This window comes from Cebus imitator, unplaced genomic scaffold (genome assembly GCF_001604975.1).
Source record: "Cebus imitator isolate Cc_AM_T3 unplaced genomic scaffold, Cebus_imitator-1.0 Scaffold94, whole genome shotgun sequence".
Taxonomy (NCBI): Eukaryota; Metazoa; Chordata; class Mammalia; order Primates; family Cebidae; genus Cebus; species Cebus imitator.
Genome location: NW_016107409.1, coordinates 2,962,648 through 2,983,129, shown reverse-complemented (window position 1 = coordinate 2,983,129; position 20,482 = coordinate 2,962,648). Strand labels below are relative to the sequence as shown.

General features: G+C 40.5%; 1 protein-coding gene across 1 annotated transcript; it reads left to right on the top strand.

Moving 5' to 3' along the window:
• Nucleotides 1–7,328: 7,328 nt before the first annotated feature.
• On the top strand, nt 7,329–18,980 carry NUDT15 (nudix hydrolase 15). Its single transcript, XM_017535965.2, has 3 exons — nt 7,329–7,643; nt 13,786–13,982; nt 17,461–18,980. Exons 1-3 carry the CDS (start codon nt 7,486–7,488, stop codon nt 17,598–17,600), a joined length of 495 nt encoding a protein of 164 aa, XP_017391454.2. The 5' UTR covers nt 7,329–7,485; the 3' UTR covers nt 17,601–18,980.
• The last annotated feature ends 1,502 nt before the right edge of the window (nt 18,981–20,482 follow it).

The following is a 20,482-nucleotide window of genomic DNA, read 5'->3' as shown; positions in this document are numbered from 1 at the left end:
ATTTTATAGCGTGAGAGTGGTAACCTTCCCCTTTCTGTCCCATAAGGATAGTGGTAAATAGAAACAAAAAGACTTGAGTGAAATGTTAGGTTTTCATCTCTGTGATCTTTACTCTGGTGAAAGAAGGTGCATTAGAAAAGTGAGGACAGTGTTGAAGGCAGCAGGGGATTCTCCTGTCCTGCCCCAGCCTTGTCATGCTTCCCATTTGAGGCCTCACCTGAGAGGAGATCATCCCAAAGAGACTCCTATACCAAAGCAAACTTGGTAACATGGTATGATCAGGTGCCCATAAAGAGGTGGACCTATTCAGCACTCCTAGCGCCTCCATTTGGACTCTTCCCATCTCCGGCCTGCCTAATCCAGGGACATCATACTGAGTCTACATGAATGCCAGGACACTGTCTTCTCAAAGTAAGAAGACTTGGTCTTTTCTTTTTTTTTTTTTTTAAGAAACGGGGTCTCGCTATGTCGCCCATGCTAGAGTGCAGTGGCTGTTCACAGGCGCGATCCCATTACTGATCAGCATGGGAGTTTTGCCCTGGTCCATTTCTGACCTGGGCCGGTTCACCCCTCCTTAGGCAACCTGCTGGTCTCCCACTCCCGGGGCAGAGTCCTGGCATTGAACAGGAGAGGGGCCTCTGTGCCTGGATCACCTTTCCTTCAGCTGAGAATCTGTATCAATGTAGACAAAAGTGTAACAATAAGGAGCTCTGTCAAGTTCTCATGCTGCAATAACTCCTGGTAGATCCTGTCCCACTGGTTGGGACAGAAGGGAATTCAATATGGGGATTCTCTAATTAGAGTAATATTTATGTGGGTTGACACTTCTTTTATATGATTCATAAACACCAGCTTGGTGCTTTTTTTTCAAGACCATTTGTACTTTAAGTGAATCATGCCACCTTTCTCCATACAGCATAAAGTTTTAAAGAAAAAAAAAAGTTTTCTAGCTTGTTTAACTGCATTAAAACTACAGACGCTCCTCAGCTTACAGTGGGTTTACATCTAAATAGACTCATTGTAAGTTGCAAATAGGATTTTCATGGGTCTATGTAGATGTAACCCCACTGGAAAATAGGATTTTCAACTTGATTATATTTTCAACTTACAATGAGTTTATCTGGACATAACCGATCATAAGTCAAGAAGCCTACTGAATGTTATTGCTTTTGCACCACTGTAAAATAGAAAAATCATTCAATAAAACCATTTAATTTGGGGACATCTGTATTTTGTTATACTGGTATAAAGAAGAGCAGCTTTCACTCAAGTATTCATTTACGGTGTACATATGTGTTAGTTGCTATTTGGGGTACTAGAGATACTCACATCAAAGACATCCTCCTTGACCTCTGTGCTTTTCTGGGCTAAGGCTCCTTTCTTGTCATTCCTTTATGGGAGGGTAGACTTAAGACTATTCCAACTCTTCAAAGCTTGGTAGTAAAGACCAGGCTATAACATACAACCAGGTTTTATTGAAGGTTTTGGGATAATGAAATGGAACTACTAAGCAGTAAAAGAAAACTTTAGCTAGCAAGTGTGACTTCTCAATGTCAGAAGCTCTCTTCCTCACCTTCTCATCCCCTTTTAGCCCCAGACTTCCTACTATGTTCTAGGAGTGGCCTACTCATCTCAACAGGAATGCCTGAGACCATGAATACCACCACGCCAGAACCAGGCTTTCCAAGTCCTCTAGTGTCCAGTGAGAGGAGGAACCTGCTACGGCTAGCCTCTGCAGATATATAACCTTCATAAACTCAGCTCCACCAATAAGGATGACCCCTTTTGATGTTAAGTGGAACAGTTCTGCTCGGCCTTGCTTTGACCCTTTCTACTACTGAATTGCAACTTGATTTTTTTTTTTTTCTTTCTGCAAATCCACATTTTTTCTTTTTGGCTTCTTAAAAAAGTTTTACTTTTAATATACAGATAGTAAAATTCATTTTTAGTGTGCAGTTCTATGAGTTTTAACAAATACATAATCATATTACCACCATGATAATCAAGACACAGAATCATTCCATCATCCTCAAAAAATCCCCAATGTCCTTTTGTCATCAATCCCTCTCCATGCCCTCAGCCCCTGGCAAACATTGGCCTGTTTTCTATGACCAGAGTTTTGCCTAATCCAGAATGTCATATAAATGAAATCATACAGCACGTAGCCATTTATATCTGATTCCTTTCATGTAGCATAATGCAGTTGAGATTCATCCATGTTGTTGAGTGTATCGGATGTTTGCTCCATTATACTGCTGAGTGGTTTTCCATTGTATGAATTTAGCACAGTTGATTTATCCATTAACCAGTTGAAGAACATTTGTTTCCAGATTCTGATGATTGTGAATAAAGCCACTATAGGAGTTACATACAGGTCTTGGTATGAACATAAGTTTTCATTTCTCATGAGTAAACATCTTGGAGTAAGGTTACTGGGTTGTATGATAAGTGTATGCTTAACATTATATGAAATAGCAAATTGTTCTCCAAAGCAGTTGTGCAATTTTGCATTCTCACCAACAATGTATGAGAATTCTAACAGCTCTGTATCCTTACCAGCATTGGTATTGCCAGTTTTCATGGGGATTTTTTCTTATTCATTCTAATAGACGTGCAGAGGTACCTCAATTTGGTTTAAACTTTTATTTTCCTCATGACTTACGACGTTTAGCATCTTTTCATGTGCTTATTTGCTATCATATCTGATATAGCTTGGCTGTGTCCCTACCCAAATCTCATCTTGAATTGTAGCTCCCATAATTCCCACATGTTGTGGGAGGAACCCAGTGGCAGATAATTGAATCATAAGGGTGGTTCCCCCATACTGTTCTCAAGGTAGTGAATAAGTCTAATGAGATCTGATGGTTTTATAAGGGGGTATCCCTTTTCACTTAGCTCTCATTCTCTCTTGCCCGCCACCATGTAAGATGTGACTTTCATCTTCCACCATAATTGTGAGGTGGAACCGTGAGTCCATTAAGCCTATTTTTCTTTATAAATTATCCAGTCTTCTGTATGTCTTTATCAGCCGTGTGAAAACGGACTAATACAATATCTCTTCTTGGTGAAATATCTGTTCAGTTCTTTTGTCCATTTATTTATCAGGCTGTTTGCATTATTATTGAGAGCTGAAGATTCTTTACATATTCTAGATCCAAGTCCTTCAGAAGATATGTGCTTTGCAAAAATTTATTCCAGTCCACAGCTTGCCTTTTTGTTTTCTTAACTAGTGTCTTAGTGAACTGCAGCTACTACACAAAATACCATAGACTGAGTGGCTTAAACAAGAAACATTGATTTCTCACAGTTCTGAAGGCTGGGACGTCCAAGAAGATTAAGGTAACAGTAAGTTTGCTTTCTGGTCAGGGCCTTCTTCCAGGCTTGCAGATGCCTGCATTCTCACTATTTTCTCACAGAGCAGAGAAAGACTGTTTTAGTCTGTTTTGTGCCACTATAAGAGCTGGTTTCTGTTTGGTAATTTATAAAGAACAGAAATTTATTTCTGACAGTTATAAAGGCTGGAAAGACCAAAGTTGAGGGGCTGCATCTAATAAGGGCTTTCTTGCTGTATCATCCCATGATGCAAGGGTGGAGGTTTAAGAGAACACACATACACACAGGTGTACATCAGAAAGAGAGAGAAAGAAAAAGTTGGAAGTGCCAACTCATCTTCTTATGAGAAGCCCTCTCCCACAATAACTAACCTCCTCTCAAGATATTAGCATTAATGCACTCATGAGGGCTCTGCCATAATCACCTCTTAAAGGTATTACCTCTCAACACTGTTGCATTGTGGGTTAAGTTTTTAACACATGAACTTTGGGGAACACATTCAAACCACAGCAGAGATAGAGTGACAACCAAAATGATTGATTGAGGCATAAGTCTCAAATCATCCAGGTTTGAGCCTGATTGTGGGTATGCCTGAGAAAAACGTTAAGTTACAGAAGCATCTGTGGTTATTTTTTTCCAAACGGGTCTCAGGAGGTTTAACATTTACACATTTTCCTTGAAAAACAGGAGGCAGAAGTGAGATAAATGATTACCTACTTGTGAGACTTTAGCAAGAGCCCAGAAAATCTACATTTTATATATGATAAGGTGAACATTTGAAGAAAAGGGGAACAGAGGAAGCAGTTGTCTAGGGGAGGGGCAAAGGAACCATTAATCTCATCTTGTTTTTGTTCTGCACCTGGGAAGATAAACAGCAGTCTTTTGAAAGGGCTAGTTTCTGTTTAGCCTTTAGGGAAGAAAACCTAATGACTTTTTTTTTTTTTGAGACACTTTCACTCTGTTGCCCAGACTATAGTGCAGTGTGCAACCTCGGTTCACCACAACCTCTACCTACCGGGTTCAAGAGATTCTTGAGCCTCAGTCTCCCGAGTAGCTGGGACTACAGGCACATGCCACCAGGCCCAGCTAATTTTTGTATTATTAGTAGAGATGGAATTTCCCCATGTTGGACAGGTTGGTCTCAAACTCCTGACCTCAGGTGATCTGCTCACCTTGGCCTCCCAAAGTGCTGAGATTACAGGTGTGAGCCACAGAGTTCGGCTGAAAACCTAATGACTATTAGCCAGGGAGGGGGTATAATGAGGTGCGTCCCATCTCCTATCCCATCATAGCTGTAAATTCAGTATCCAAGGTTTCTCTGGCATTCCCTTGGCCAAGTTGGGGGGTGCCAGAGATCACAAAGGTTTTTACCAATATTTTCTTGTAGAAATTGTATACTTTAGGTGTTTATTTAGGTCTACAAACCACTTTGAGCTAATTTTTATATATGGTGCCAATTACAAGTCAAGGCTTTTTGTTTGCACTTATATGTCAAATTGTTCTAGCATCATTTGTTAAAAAGACTATCTTTTCTTTATTGAATTGCCTTTGTACAATTTTCAAAAATTAATCATATATATGGATCTATTCCGAGTCCCTCTATACTGTTCATTTATCTATGTGTCGATGTTTTTACCAATACCATACTCTCTTAATTACTGTGGCTTGATCCTAAGTTTTGAAATCAAGTGGTGTGACTCTTCTAAATGTTTTCTTTTTAAAAATTGTTTCTATTATTCTAGTTCTCTGTGTTTCCATACCAATTTTAGAATCAACCTATCAATTTCTACTGGAAAGGAAAGCCTTCTGGTATTCTGATCAGGACTGTATTGAATCTATATAAATTAATTTGTAGAGAATTTAACAATATTGAGTCTTCTGATCCATGATTATATTTCTCTTCTTTTACTTAAGAATTTCATTTTCTGGCCAGGAACGGTGGCTCACACCTGTAATCCCAGCACCACCGGAGGTCAGGAATTCAAGACCAGTGTGCCCAACATAGCGAAACCCTGTCTCTACTACAAATACAAAAAACTTAGCTGGGCATGGTGGTGTGCAACTGTAATCCCAGCTACTCAGGAGGCTGAGGCAGGAGAATCGCTTGAACCTGGGAGGCAGAGGTTGCAGTGAGCTGAGATTTCACCACTCAACTCCAGCCTGCGCAACAACAGTAAAAACTCCATCTCAAAAAAAAAAATTTCATTTTCTTCAGCAATATTTTGTCAATGAAAAGAGTCAAACACTGGCAAACTATACATCTGACAAAGGACTAGTATCCAGAATCTACAAGGAATGCAAACAAATCAGCAAGAAAAAAACAAACCCATCAAAAAGTGGGCAAATGACATGAGCAGACATTTCTCAAAAGAAAATACACAAAGAGCCAACAAACTTATGAAAAAACGCTCAACATCACTTACCATCAGGGAAATGCAAATTAAAACCACAGTGATATACCACCTTACTCCTGTAAGAACAGCCATTAGGAAAAAGTTAAAAAACAATAGATGTTGGCATGGATGTGAGGAAAAGGGAACACTTTTACACTGTTAGTGGGAATGTAAACAAGTACAACCACTATGGAAAACAGTATAGAGGTTCCTTAAGGAACTAAAGGTAGAACTACCATTCAATCCAGCAATCCCACTACTGAATATCTACCCAAAGGAAAATAAGTCATTACATGAAAAACACACATGCACATGCATGTTTATGGCAGCACAGTTTGCAACTGCACAGACATGAAACTAACCTAAGTGCCCATCAACCAACGAATGGTTAAAGAAAATGTGGTATATATACACAATGAAATACTACTCAACCATAAAAAGGAATAATGTCTTTTGCAGCAACTTGGATGCAGCTGGAGGCCATTATTCTAAGTGAGGTAACTCAGGAATGGAAAAATAAATATTTTATGTTCTCACAAGTGGGAGCTAAGCTATGAGGATGCAATGGCATAAGAATGATACAATGGACTTTGGGGATTCAGAGGGGAAGGTGGGCGGGGGGAAGGTGAGGAATAAAAACCTACATATAGTGTACGCTACTCAGGTGATGGGTGCACTAAAATCTCAGAAATCCTGGCTAAAGAATGAATCCATGTAACCAAAAACCACATATACCCCAAAACTTGAAATAAAAGAAAGGGCCAGGTGCGGTGGCTCATGCCTGTAATCCCAGCACTTTGGGAGGCCAAGTGGGCAGATCACAAGGTCAAGAGATGGAGACCATCTTGGCCAACATGGTGAAACCCCATCTCTACTAAAAATACAAAAATTAGCAGGGTGTCATGGTGCATGCCTGTAATCCCAGCTACTCAGAAGGCTGAGGCAGGAGAATCGCCTGAACCCGGGAGCTGGGGGTTACAGTGAGCCAACATCACACCACTGCACTCCAGCCTGGTGACAGAGCGAGACTCCATCTCAAAAAATAAAATTTCCAGTATGTGCACATTACTTTGGTAGAAGTAAAAATAATACTATATATATATATGTAGAGACAGAGAGAGTAAATCCTCCCAGTGACTAGCCATTTATGATTCAGCTGGTCTGTGTTGTGCATGGCGAATTAGGTATGCAAACATCTGAAAATGTCTGTTTTCGAGTGTTTGTAATTAACTCGTCTCAGCACAATTTATCAATTGGCCTTTATTTCCTCCCATGACTTATGAATATACTTTAAGCATAGTTGTTTATAATGGAATGTTTCTACACGACTTAACCCTTTCCTGGTACCACACTGATTTGCGCTATGTGCAAATGGATTCACTGTGGTGGGCGGGGGCATTCGGGGATTAAAAATGTGCAGTGGTTCCGAGGTTTACAAGAGCAGGCGGCTCGTAGGTGTAAATGCATGGTTTGGAGGAATCTAGGAGTGTGCAGGCTGATGGGTGACGAATATTCAAAGCACAACAATAAGAAACTTTACTTAAAGCGAAACTCTAAAGCACGCTGCCCTTGGGAAGGAAACCCGCCGTTAGGAAAGCTGATAGCCCTCCTTGAGGCCTTACGCACCACCGCCAACCCGAGCAGCTCTCCAGCTTTGATTTCCGCGCCAGCGCAGGGAAAGGTTGGTTGCGGCCGCGGGGCGGGGCGGGGCGGCGGCCAGGTCACTTCCTGCGTCGCAGGGCGCGTCCTCCAGCCCGCTATGGCAGCCAGCGCAGACCCGCGGAGGCAGCGGCCAGGAGTCGGGGTCGGAGTTGTGGTGACCAGCTGCAACCATCCGGGTTGCGTCCTTCTGGGGAAGAGAAAAGGGTCGGTTGGAGCCGGCAGTTTCCAACTCCCTGGAGGTCACTTGGAGTTCGGGTGAGCAGCTGCGAATGCCGAGAAAGCGGGGCGTGCGCGGAGGGACGAGCTCGCGCCGTGTTAGCTTCCGTGCGCCGTGCGTGTGAACGTCCGCGCTGACGCTGCGTGGTTTCTCGCGCCTTCCCTCGGTTCCGCCCCTCGACCTCTGGGCCACGTAGGCACCAGCCCGGGAGAGGGCGCTGTGCCGGGTCAGGCGGGGTCTTTGCTCGGTTACCTTCGTCTTTCCGGATGCGCCCCAGCTGGGTGGTGGTTGGGAGTTCGTCTGTGAGGTGTGTGTTTTCTCACAGCTTACACACAAAACGAGGAAAGCAGGTGTGTGTAAACCTCCAGCAGCCCAACGTTGTCAGCCAAGACATGGCACGGTTTCCATGTGATTGACTGACTGATTGACTGACTTATTTGAGAGACTTGGTCTCGCTCTGTAGCCCAGGCTGGAGTGCAGTGGCGCTATCTCGAGTTACTGCAACCTCCGCCTTTTGGGTTCAAGCGATTTTCGTGTCTCAGCCTCTTGAGTAGCTGGGATTACAGGCGCTCGCCACCACGCCCGGCTAATTTTTGTGTTTTTAGTAGAGATGGGGTTTCACCATGTTGGCCAGGCAGGTCTCGAACTCCTGACCTCAGGTGATCCACCCGCCTTGGCCTCCCAGGGTGCTGGGATTATAGGTGTGAGCCACTGTGCCCGGCTGTTTTCCATGTGATTTAGAGCAACACAGATCAATTTAGTACTTACTGGCCGCGTAACCAAGCCCATTTGCCTGGCTAGAGTGCAATTAAAAAATAAACACATATGTATATGTATTTATCATGAATGAATATTGGATTTTGTCAATTTTTTTTCTGCATCTACTGAGATCGGATTATATGTAAAATTTTAGTTGCATTCTAACCAAGCAAATGGGCTAACGAAACACTTTGGGCCTCAGTTTCCTCATCTTTAAAATGGGAATGTTGGACCAAATCCCCTTGAAGATTTTTCTGCCTTGGCACTTCTGCGATTTGATTATAACTCAGAGGAGTTGGACAACTAAGGAGACTCAGTTCTATACAAGAGTGAAGAGAGCCTGGAGAGTTTATAACCTTGATTGTACTATCATGGGTGTGTGCATATGTCCAGACTCATCAAATTGTATATATTTAACATATGCATGTTTATATACAAAAGGGTATACAAAACTTTTTTTGTAAAAAAAAAATAATGAATAAATGTTTTTCAAGTAAAAAAAAAAGAAAAAAAAGCCTAGGATGGTGCTAAAAAGTGGATTCTGAAGTGAGAATAAGATTGAAATCAAGAACAGATAAACAGCATCTAAAGCATCAGACCCAGTGCTTGTTTTTCCTTCAGTATAAACAGTTTTCAAATGTACATAAAAGTAGAGAGAATAGTGAATCTTCTTGTACCCATCATAGAGCATTTTCTTGTTTCATCTTGACTGCCCTTCCCTCTTCCACCCAAAACACACACACCCTGAGTTGCGTGTGTGTGTGTTTTGGGGGCTGTCTTGGTTTGTTGTTGTTTTTTTAAAACTATTTTAGAGGCAATCTCAGACATCCTATTATACCATCCCTAGATAGTTCAGTATGTACCGCTAATAGACTTTTTTAAAAAACATAACCACAATTATATTCTTTCTTTCTCTCTTTCTTTTTCGTTTTTTGACAGAGTCTCTCTCTGTCAACAGGCTGGAGTGCAGTGGCGCGATCTCGACTCACTGCAACCTCTGCTTCCCGGGTTCAAGTGATTCTCCTGCCTCAGCCTCCTGAGTAGCTGGGACTAGAGGCATGCACCACCACACTCAGCTAATTTTTGTATGTTTAGTAGAGATGGGGTTTCACCGTGTTGGCCAGAATGGTCTCGATATCTTGACCTTGTGATCTGCCCGCCTTGGCCTCCCAAAGTACAGATGTGAGCCACCATGCCCAGCCCACAATCATTTTCATACCTAACAAAATAATTCCTTAAGTATCATCTGATACCCAGTATGTATAGCATTTTCCTCAGTGATCTTAAAATGTCCTTTTACTGTTTTGTACTAATTGGGATCAAAGGAAGGGCATGTATTGCATTTGGTCAATATTATTTTAAAGTAAAAATTAAGAGCAGAAAAACAAATTTTCCTTCTTTCCTGTAGTATGAGTAAAACTTCCCTGAATCCCCCTCCCCAAGGAACTGTACCCTGCTTTGCAAGTTTGATAAGTTTATAGATTCAGGTATTCTTGTTCTCTATAGCTAATAACTAAAAGTTCCTGTTTTTCATCTAAGCAGCACAGCAAAAGGTCATGAGACAGGTCTAAGGAGGTGAAACTGCAACCATCCAGATGCCATAGTGAAGGAAGCCAGATAAACTGTGCTTGCAACCCAGATAGTGGTCATCGGGACCGCACAGCCTAAGTCATATGTACACTTAAGTTATAAACCTGTCATTTTTAATAAACTGTCTTTGTTCACTTCTGCGTTTCATATATAAAAGTCAAGCTTTGTCTTTGTTTAATACTCAGTCTATTGGATGTAAATCCACTGAGCCAGCGCACACCTTAATAAAATCTTTCTTTTCCACCCATTGGTCTCGCCAATCTCCTAATTCCCGCAACAAATCTAATAGTAACCCCTCCCCATGTCCTTTTTTCTTATGCCATTTATTTGTTAAATAACATGGGTCATTTGTCCTGATGAATTTTTCATTGTGACCATGTTCTTCTAATCCATCTGTGTCTTAAAAAGTGGCAGTTAGAAGTACAGTATAGCCTTGATCTCAGTGCCTTTTAATCAGACTTTGTTCTCTATAAAATAGGAAATTCTTATCACATGAAATTTTTTTTAAAAAATGGTCTTTGGAATTTAAGAAGGCATCAATAAATGTATCATTTCCAGTTAATTAAGAAAAACTATCAGTTAAGAAATAAAATTTCTAGATTAAGAACCAGATTGCCCAGGCAGCCACACATGGTACTTTGTTGAATACTGGTGAGCATTAACCTAACTCAGATCACAGATTAAGCACTAGTTAGAATGTAAAGTCACCAGTGCAATGGGTAGAGATAGCTGTCTTACCAGTAACAAAAGGAAGTCTTGAAATCTTGACTCAGATGTCAATGATCATAGCCAACATTGAGCTCAAATGAGCTTTTTGTTAAGGGCTGGGTAACGTCTCTTTGCATGTATGCTTTCTTTTGATCTTTACATAACTGGTATACTCAGTGGGCTACATTTGATGGGAGAACAAACAGGAAATGGTTTTATTTTCTCCTACCATTGGCTTCAAACATGATTTTTCTTTTCCTTCTCTTCAGAGACATTTCCTGCAAATTCTATAGTTTTCCTGTCACTTGGTTATAAAAATAAATCACATTTGGGTCAGTATGATTCACTTTCAAGCATTTAAAAGTCCAATCCAATTGAAACCTTCAGTGTCATTTCCAGTTTCTGATCCCTCCCCTGTAGTGCATGAAGGAGATGTAAACCATTATTTTGCTTTTCTGTGTCTCTTGCTCTTCTCACCCGGCTGTCTCTGAGTTTCCTTCCTTCTCCAGTATGTTGGGGAAGGAGGAGAGAGAGCAAGCCATTCAGGTGACTGATGCTGCTCTGATCCATCCATTGGTGCCCTCTGGGCATGGTATCCACATGTGTGCTTTCTTGGTATGTTTGTCAGTGGTTGGGAAGTCCCAGAAATATTTCCCTGACAGAGTGGGAAAAAATTTTTGTAATCTACCCATTGGACAAAGGGCTAATACCCAGAATCTACAAAGAACTAAAACAGATTTACAAGAAAAAAACAAACAAACCCATTCAAAAGTAGGCGAAGGATATGAACAGAGACTTCTCAAAAGAAGACATATATGAGGCCAACAAACATATGAAAAAATTCTCATCATCACTGGTCATTAGAGAAATGCAAATCAAAACCACATTGAGATATCATCTCATGCCAGTTAGAATGGCAATCATTAAAAAATCTGGAGACAGATGCTGGAGAGGATGTGGAGAAATAGGAACACTTTTACACTGTTGGTGGGAGTGTAAATTAGTTCAACCATTGTGGAAGACAGTGTGGCGATTCCTCAAGGACCTAGAAATAAAAATTCCATTTGACCCAGCAATCCCATTACTGGGTATATACTCAAAAGATTATAAATTGTTCTATTATAAAGACACATGCACACGTATGTTCATCACGGCACTGTTTACAATAGCAAAGACCTGGAACCAACCCAAATGCACATCGATGATAGACTGGACAAAGAAAATGTGGCACATATACACCGAATACTACGCAGCCATAAAAAAATGATGAGTTCATGTCCTTTGTAGAGACTTGGATGAATCTGGAAACCATCATTCTCAGCAAACTGACACAAGAACAGAAAATCAAACACCACATGTTCTCACTCATAGGTGGGTGTTGAACAATGAGAACATGTGGACACAGGGAGGGGAGCATCGCACACTGGGGTCAGTTGAGGGGGGCAGGCTAGGGGAGGGATAGCAGGTGGAGGGGAGGGTGGGGAGGGATAAGGTGGGGAGAAATGCCAGATACAGGTGATGGGGGAATGGAGGCAGCAAACCACCTTGCCATGCATGTACCTATGCAACAGCCTGCATGATCTGCACATGTACCCCAGAACCTAAAGTACAATTAAAAATAAAGTATTTCCCTGACATAGGTGACTGGTTTTCTGTGGCATTGGCCCCTTTCCTAGCTCTTGCTTCTAGCACGTCACCCCACATTTTCTTTCTCCTGGGATCTGCTATTCGATTACCCAGCAGTTTCTTGTGGCATCTGCTTGGCCCAAAGGAAACGCACAGTGGGAATGATGTTTTCACTGCTGCCCATTTTCCTTGCTCAGCCTCTGTATTCACCTGCATCTAGAAACTCCAAGGGACACATTTCAGATGTACCTAAGAGCTCTCACCCTTGTAGCACACCTTCTCTGATGCACTGGGGTAGGTTTCTGCAGCTCAGGATGTCTTTAGCAGGAGAGTGACACACTGAGTATCTCCTTGAGAGTCACTCCCAATCTTATGACTGATTCTTTTGGAATGCTCCTCACTTAACTTGGGGACAGAGTTGGCCCCTCGTAGTCTGGAAGGGAAATGCTGAAAATTACTAGGCTGAAAATTCATAACTTTCCTCCCTCGCAAAGATCTTTCTTATACCGCCTGGGTAGGAAGAAGTTGCAGGTCTAGTTTGGCCTTCGTTAGCAAACCCTTGAGCTCAGATAATACCTGTTTGCCCTTTTGCTTGAGAATTTAGAGGTGCTTTTTACCTATTGTCTTCAGTTTTGAGGCTTAAACAAATTCTGAGACTGCTAGAAAAGACATAGTGTACTTCTTGATACAATTATGATGACCCATTAAGGAAGTAATAGTACTCTCCTTTTATTTGTCCAAGGTAGAAAGTAATGAACTTTGAGCTCAATCCCAGGTCTAGTTGACTCCAAAGTCTGTGCTCTCCATACACTAAACTGCCTCCTGGTACACGCAGGTTCTAGGGCTGTAAATTAGTGCTGAGATGTCTAAATGTTAATTTTTATTTAATATTAAGTCCTTTTCGTCTTCAGATAACTAGATACAGGAGATAATGTCAAGGACAGGATTGCTGATTTATTGTTTTTAAATTTTTATAATTATTATTTTTTTTTTGAGACAAAGTCTTGCTCTGTTATCCAGGCTGAAGTGCAATGGCGTGATCATGGCTCACTGCAACCTTGACTTCTCAGGCTCAGCCTATCCTCTTGCCTCAGCCTCTTGAGTAGCTGGAACCATAAACCACAGGCATGCACCGCCACGTCTAGCTTTTTTTTTTTTGGAGAGATGAGATCTCACTATGTTGGCCTAGGAGGCTGGTCTCAAACTCCCAAGCTCAAGCTATCTTCTTGCCTCAGCCTCCCAAAAGATTACAGATATGAGCCACATGCCCGGCTGATTTATTGTTTTAAAGCAGGAACCAATTACAGTTCTTTTTGCTGTACACTAGAAATTTCTAGGCAAGAATTTCATGGCAAAATTTCATGGCAAGATACACACACACACACACACATACACTCTCTATATACATATATATACACACGTATATATGTACGTATGTGTGTGTGTGTGTATATATATATATATAGAATAAACTAATGTTTTGTTTCTGTTTTCCAGTGAGAGCTGGGAAGAATGTGCTCAAAGGGAAACCTGGGAAGAAGCAGCTCTTCACCTGAAAAATGTTCGCTTTGCCTCAGTTGTGAATTCTTTTGTTGAGAAGGAGAATTACCATTATGTTACTATATTAATGAAAGGAGAAGTGGATGTGACTCATGATTCAGAACCAAAGAATGTAGAGCCTGAAAAAAATGAAAGTAAGAGAAATATATTATCATGGATTTTTCTTTGAGGAGAGCTTATGGTCTGGAGGAGTATTACAGTATGTTTCTGTATGAAGAGAATGCTATTGTCTTCAATACTTGTGTGTCTGTGAATACTTGTGTTCCCCCAAAATTCCTGTGTAGAAATCCTAACTACCATGATGATAGTTTTAGGAGGTGGGGCCCCTGGGAGGTGATTAGATCATAAAATAATGAATGGGATTTGAGCCCTTATAAAAGAGATGCCAGAGAGATCCCTGACCCCTTCCATGATGTAAGGATACAGAGAGATGGTTGTCTTATAAACCTGGAAGTGAGCCCTCCCCAGACATGGAATCTGCCAGTGTCTTGATCTTGGACTTCCCAGTCTCTAGAACTGTTGAGAAATAAATTTCTGTCACTCATAAGCCATGTCAGTCTTAAATATAGAGATGTAATATAGAGATACAGATATGTAAATATATTTGCACCATGAGGAACCAGACTGCCTGTGTTTGTGTCCTGGTTCTTCTACTTGGAGGTTTGTGACTTTGGGCAGGTTATTTCCTGCCTGGGCCTCTTTTCTCATCTATGATAATAGTACCTTGGATGGGTTGTTGTAAGGATTTACACATGAAGAACCTCTAGTAATGTAAGGATTTACATATGAACCCACTAAGTACTTGGTAAATGTTAGTTTTATTGTGTTTAATTTTGTTTCAGGCAGTAACTTTAAGGAAAATATTTTATCTGTTTTCCTCAGTTTTCTTACCTGTGCAGGAGAGTTAATACCTCCTTTTACTCTGAATAATTATACTGATTAAACAGTTACTGTTTCAGAGCAGTTGGGTTCTTCTTGCCTGCTGCTCAGAAAGAGCCAGTACCCTGAGACAGTAGGAGTTGTAGCAGAGAAAGAGTTTAGTAATCACAGGGCGGCTGCATGAGGTGGACAGGAGACAATTCTTAAATCCTACCCATGGAGAATTCAGAGGCTTGTTCAAGGATGGTTTGGCAAGCAAGCGGCTAGGGAATGAGAAATGCTGATTTGTTGGGTTGGGGATAAAACCATAGAGATGTCAAAACTGTCTTCTTGTGCTGAATCAGTTCCTCAATGGGAGGTTCGTGGGACTAGTTGAGTCAGGTTCTTTGTGTGGCTTACCTATTTGGGTGGTACCACTTAGTCCATCAGAATGTAAAGTCTGAAAAATACCTCAAACACTAGTCCTAGGTTTTACAATTGGAATGTCATCTCTAGGGGTAATTGGGAAAGTTAATCTTTTGACCACTGACTACATGCCTCCTGAGCAGTAAGCAATTACAAAAAGGCAAGTTACAAAATGATGGTTAGAGTTTAACTATGCCTACATCTTTTTTTTTTTCTTTTTTTGTTGTTGCATTTTAGGTTTTGGGGTACATGTGAAGAACATGCAAGATTGTTGCATAGGTACACACACAGCAGTGTGATTTGCTGCCTTCCTCCCCTTCACCTATATCTGGCATTTCTCCCCATGCTATCTCTCTCCAACTCCCCACCCCGCACTGTCCCTCCCCTATTTCCCCCCAACAGACCTCAGTGTGTGATGTTCCCCTCCCTGTGTCCATGTGTTCTCATTGTTCAACACCTGCCTATGAGTGAGAACATGTGGTGTTTGATTTTCTGCTCTTGTGTCAGTTTGCTGAGAATGATGGTTTCCAGGTTCATCCATGTCCCTATAAAGGACACAAACTCATCGTTTTTGATGAACTATGCCTACATCTTAACAGAGTTCTGGCCCTTACCATAATTCTGACCTTGTGGCCTTCTATTAGTTTTACAAAAGCAGTTTTGGTCCCTGAACAAGGCGGGGGTTAGTTTTGGGAAGGGACTATTATCACCTGTGCTTTAAACTATAAACTAAATTCCTCCCATAGTTAGCTTGGCCTGTGTGTGGGAATGAGCAGACAGCTTGTGAGGTTAGAAGCAAGGTGGAGTCGGCTTTGTTAGATTTCTCTCACTGCTATAATTTTGCAAAGGTGGTTTCATTATCTGTTACCCTCTATGCCGAATTGAGTGCACTGAAAGTTTCCTTAAGCATTGTTCTAAGGGTTTTTCTATTGTCTCTCCTCAAATTCTCATAAAACTGTGAGAAAAGGAACTAAGAAAAATATCCAAATTCTTTGAATATATTCCTTGCCATATGGAACTTTATTCAAGTGATCTCATGTATCGAACCTCCCCTCTAAACATTTAATTTCTTCTACAAGAGGGAAGAATCTTTTCATTCAACAGACACGTATTGAGTACAGTGTGCCAGACCCTGTTCTAGGCACTAAAGAAACAATGGTGCATAGAACAAAGTCTCTGCCCTCGTGGGCTTTAAATTTTAGTGCGTGGGGGAAGCAACAAATTACAGATATTTTATGATAGTAGTAGTAAGAACTAAAAAGAGCAAAAAAGCTGTGTCAGAAAGGGATACCCAAGTGCTGTATCAGATAGCATGGTCAGGAAGGCCTCTGACAAAAGGATACACACACATATACTGGGCAACGTAGTGAGACCCTGTCTCTACAAAACTAAGAAAGTTAGCCAGAGTGGTGGCACACGCCTGTAGTCCCAGCTACTCGGGAGGCTGAGGTGGGAGGATCACGTGAGCCTGGGAGATCAAGGCTGCAGCGAGCTATGATTGCACCACCGCTCTCCAGCCTGAGCGACAGAGTGAGACCCTGTCTCAAAAAAAATAAATAAATAAAAATAAAAACAATTAGCCAGGCATGGTGGTATGCACCTGTAGACCCAGCTACCCAGGAGGCTGAAGTGGGAAGATCACTTGAGCCAAGGCCTTCTAGGCTGCAGCGAGCTATGATTGCACCACCGCTCTCCAGCCTGAGCGACAGAGTGAGACCCTGTCTCAAAAAAAAAAAAAGAAAAGAAAAAATGGACTAAACATTTTCTTATTTTTCTTTTTCCTAAGGGCAAAAAATGCTGAGACTAGAAGAAACAAATACGATGAAATAGTTTAAGTTTTTTTATATTCATTATCCTTCACGGGAAGCAGTCTTCCTCTGCACGGCTTTCATTTCATTTTTAAGAGATGGAAGATATCTTAGAAACTTTGTAATCTACTTTATTTTATAGGTGAAGGAACTAGATTATTTTAATGTAGTATAACCTACAGTATATAAATTCTTTGCATTTTTTTACACAAATATTTAAATAAACATTGACTAATACTAAATCTGGGTTTACCATGTCATAGCCTTTGTAAACTGGGCCTCGCATTCAAATCACACAATGTTTTAAATGACCATCATTCTTTTCATAAGGTCTTCATTCTACATGCAAATTAGATCTATATAGCCAAGCAAATGCAAAGCATCACTATTAGAGTTTATTTGTAGCAAGTTATTATTAAATTCAATTATTTTTTTTTCTAAATATAGGTTAGCTTACCAAAATAAATACACTTTGTTTTCTGTTAGCTAAATAAATTGATTTGGTGTCTTTCTTTTCTAGGTTGGGAGTGGGTTCCTTGGGAAGAATTTCCTCCTCTAGACCAGCTTTTCTGGGGACTACGTTGTTTAAAACAACAAGGCTATGATCCATTTAAAGAAGATCTGAACCATCTGGTAGGATACAAAGGAAATCATCTCTAGGGGGCCGAGAAGATTTCTTGATTTTCTTTCAAAAGACAAAAATAAGGTCTGGTTAGGGAATGAAAACTATCCATATTTCAGAACAACTCCATTTTATCTAAAAAAGTTCTTGTGATTGCCAGTTTATTTGCAGTCTCTTAATGTACCCACCACCCTTTCAGCCAGTACTTGACAAAATTTTTCTGAAATATATCATTGAATTGTATTCCAGACACAGAATATATGATAAATACTGATATATTATGGGTAATCTGCTTTCCATATTTATCTATGATATTTACCATGCAACTTGTCATTACTAGCTTGCATGGAGTAGGAGGCAGTTGAATTTGCCTCAGTGTTTCTGTTCAAATAGAGACTCGAATTCAAATATTGTAGTTTAGATTCAAACACAGTATGCCTGTTGCAAAATTTACCAAGTTTGTTGCTCTACCTCTTTATTAAAGAAATGGTGGGAGAGGGTACTGTATTGTGACAGTCTTTGCAACTTACAGGGAATAGGTCAGGCCACTAGGTTTCTAATCGAGAACCTAAACCAAGAGAAGTGAGACAAACCATCTAATATCTGTATCCTACTATTAACAAACTGTGTGATGTTGGATTTCTCACTTATTCTCTCTGAGGTCCAGGGTCCTTATATGTAAAATGAGGAGATTCATCTAGAGCAGTTGTTCTCAAAGTGTGGTCTAGGGGGCCTCAAGAGCCTTTCAATGGTATTCTAGGTCAAAGCTATTTTTATAATACTAAGACATCATTTCATCATTTATTGTTTTCTTTTTTTTTATTTGAGGAGTCTTGCTCTGTTGCGCAGGCTGGAGTACAGTGGGACAATCTCAGCTCACTACAGCCTCTGCCTCCTGGGTTCAAGCAGTTCTCCTACCTCAGCTTCCCAAGTAGCTGGGGTTACAGGTGCCCACCAACACACCTGGCTAATTTTTGAATTTTTAGCAGAAACTGGGTTTCACCATCTTGGCCAAGCTGATCTGAAACTCCTGAGCTCAAAGTGATCTGCCCACCTCAGCCTCCCAAAGTGGTGGGATTACAGGTGTGAGCCACCACACATGGCCATCATTTATCTTTTTCACTCTCATTTTCTCATGAGTGTGCAGAGGTATGATATTTTACCAGGTTAAATGCAAAAACAGATATGAGATTCCAACTTTCGTCTGTCATCAGACATTAAAGAGATTTGGAAAAATGTAAAGCAGTAGTACTCTTCTCACTAGTGAATTTTTGTTGTTGTTGGTTAGAAAAATGGTTATTTTAAGTGGGTTTTAATATGTGAAATAAAGTAGCTGTTTTTCAAAAATGTTGTTTATGTATTAACACATATTTGGGTTTTGTTACTTGTAAATGATTAATAAAAATTTTAAGAAATTTCTCAGTTTTCATTTCTACATGATAAATATTTCTAGATAAAACCCTACAAAAACAAAAGCTGGTCTTTGGTAGTTTTTAAGAGTTCAAAGGGATCCAAAATTTAAAAGTTTGAGAAGTGCTAGATTAGACCAAAAGCTCACATTTTTTTATTTTTGAGCCCACTTCTATGAAATCCTGTGCTTCAGAGCTGATTACCTTTGAATTTTGCTCTTTCAAAAGACCCCAGTACTATCATAACACTTGCTACAAAAGAATCTTTTTCCAGTGAGTATCATTTTTTAAGTTCTTTCTTGTTTGCTTTTTAAAAATTGTATATGTACATTGTATAATTTGCCATGTATAAATTTTATTGTCTATTAATTGTATCTACATATTTTTGTTTTTTGTTTTTTTCTGAGATAGGGTCTTACTCTGTCACCCAAGCTGGAGTGCAGTGGCGCAATCTCAGCTCACTGCAACCTCCATCTCCCAGGGTCAAGGGATCCTCCTCCCTCAACCTCCTGAGTAGCTGGGATTACAGGTATGCACCACCATGCCCTGCTAATTTTTGTATTTTTGGTAGAGACAGGGTTTCACCATGTTGCCCAGGTTGGTCTCGAACTCCTGGCCTCAAGTGATCTGCCCACATTGACCTCCCAAAGTGCTGGGATTACAGGCATGAACTGCTGTTCCTGGCTCATATTTTGATTTAGATGCTTGATGTTAGAATGTTTGAAGAGCTCAAATGCAGTAAGTGTATGTGCCTTGTTCTTTGGATACATGGATTAATTTCACACTAATTTTTCTGTTCCTATTTAATTATTCCATGTCTTTCTGTTGCTTTCTCCCTCATTTGACTTAATTTCACTCTCTCAGTTGACTGAATCCCTGTCCCTGGCTTCTCCTAAATGGTAGATATAAGGCTTGATAAGAAAGTAGGCAAGCTATGGATTAAACCCTTTCATTGGTTTATCTCAATTACAGTTCATTGGTAATTCATTAAGATATCTCCTTATGCTAGTATTTATCCATGTAGATGTTTTATAGCTTCGAAAACTTATCACAAGGCCTGGCACAGTGGCTCACACCTGGAAACACAGCACTTTGGGAGGCTGAGGTGAGAGGATTACTTGAGTTTAGGAACTCAAGACCAGCCTGGGCAACATAGGGAGACCCTGTCTCTATGAATAATAAAAATTAGCCAGGCATGGTGGTGCACCTGTGGTCCCAGCTACTTGGGAGGTAATGACAAACTCATTGAAAGCTTGTGAAATTTTTTGTTTTTCTTTTAACTCACCCAACTTGACATGAAGTGTATTTCAATGGAAAGAAAAATCTAACCTGGAGTTTTATTCATAGGAAAAGGTAAAAAGATAAGAATTTCATATTAATATTAGAAGGAAATTATGTTTACATCAGCACTAAACGTGCTCAGGTGGTGTTCAGTGACAACTCAGTAATTAGGAAATATTTCTCTAAATGAGTCAATGAATGAAGCAGGATTTAGAACTCTTAAGAAAGCA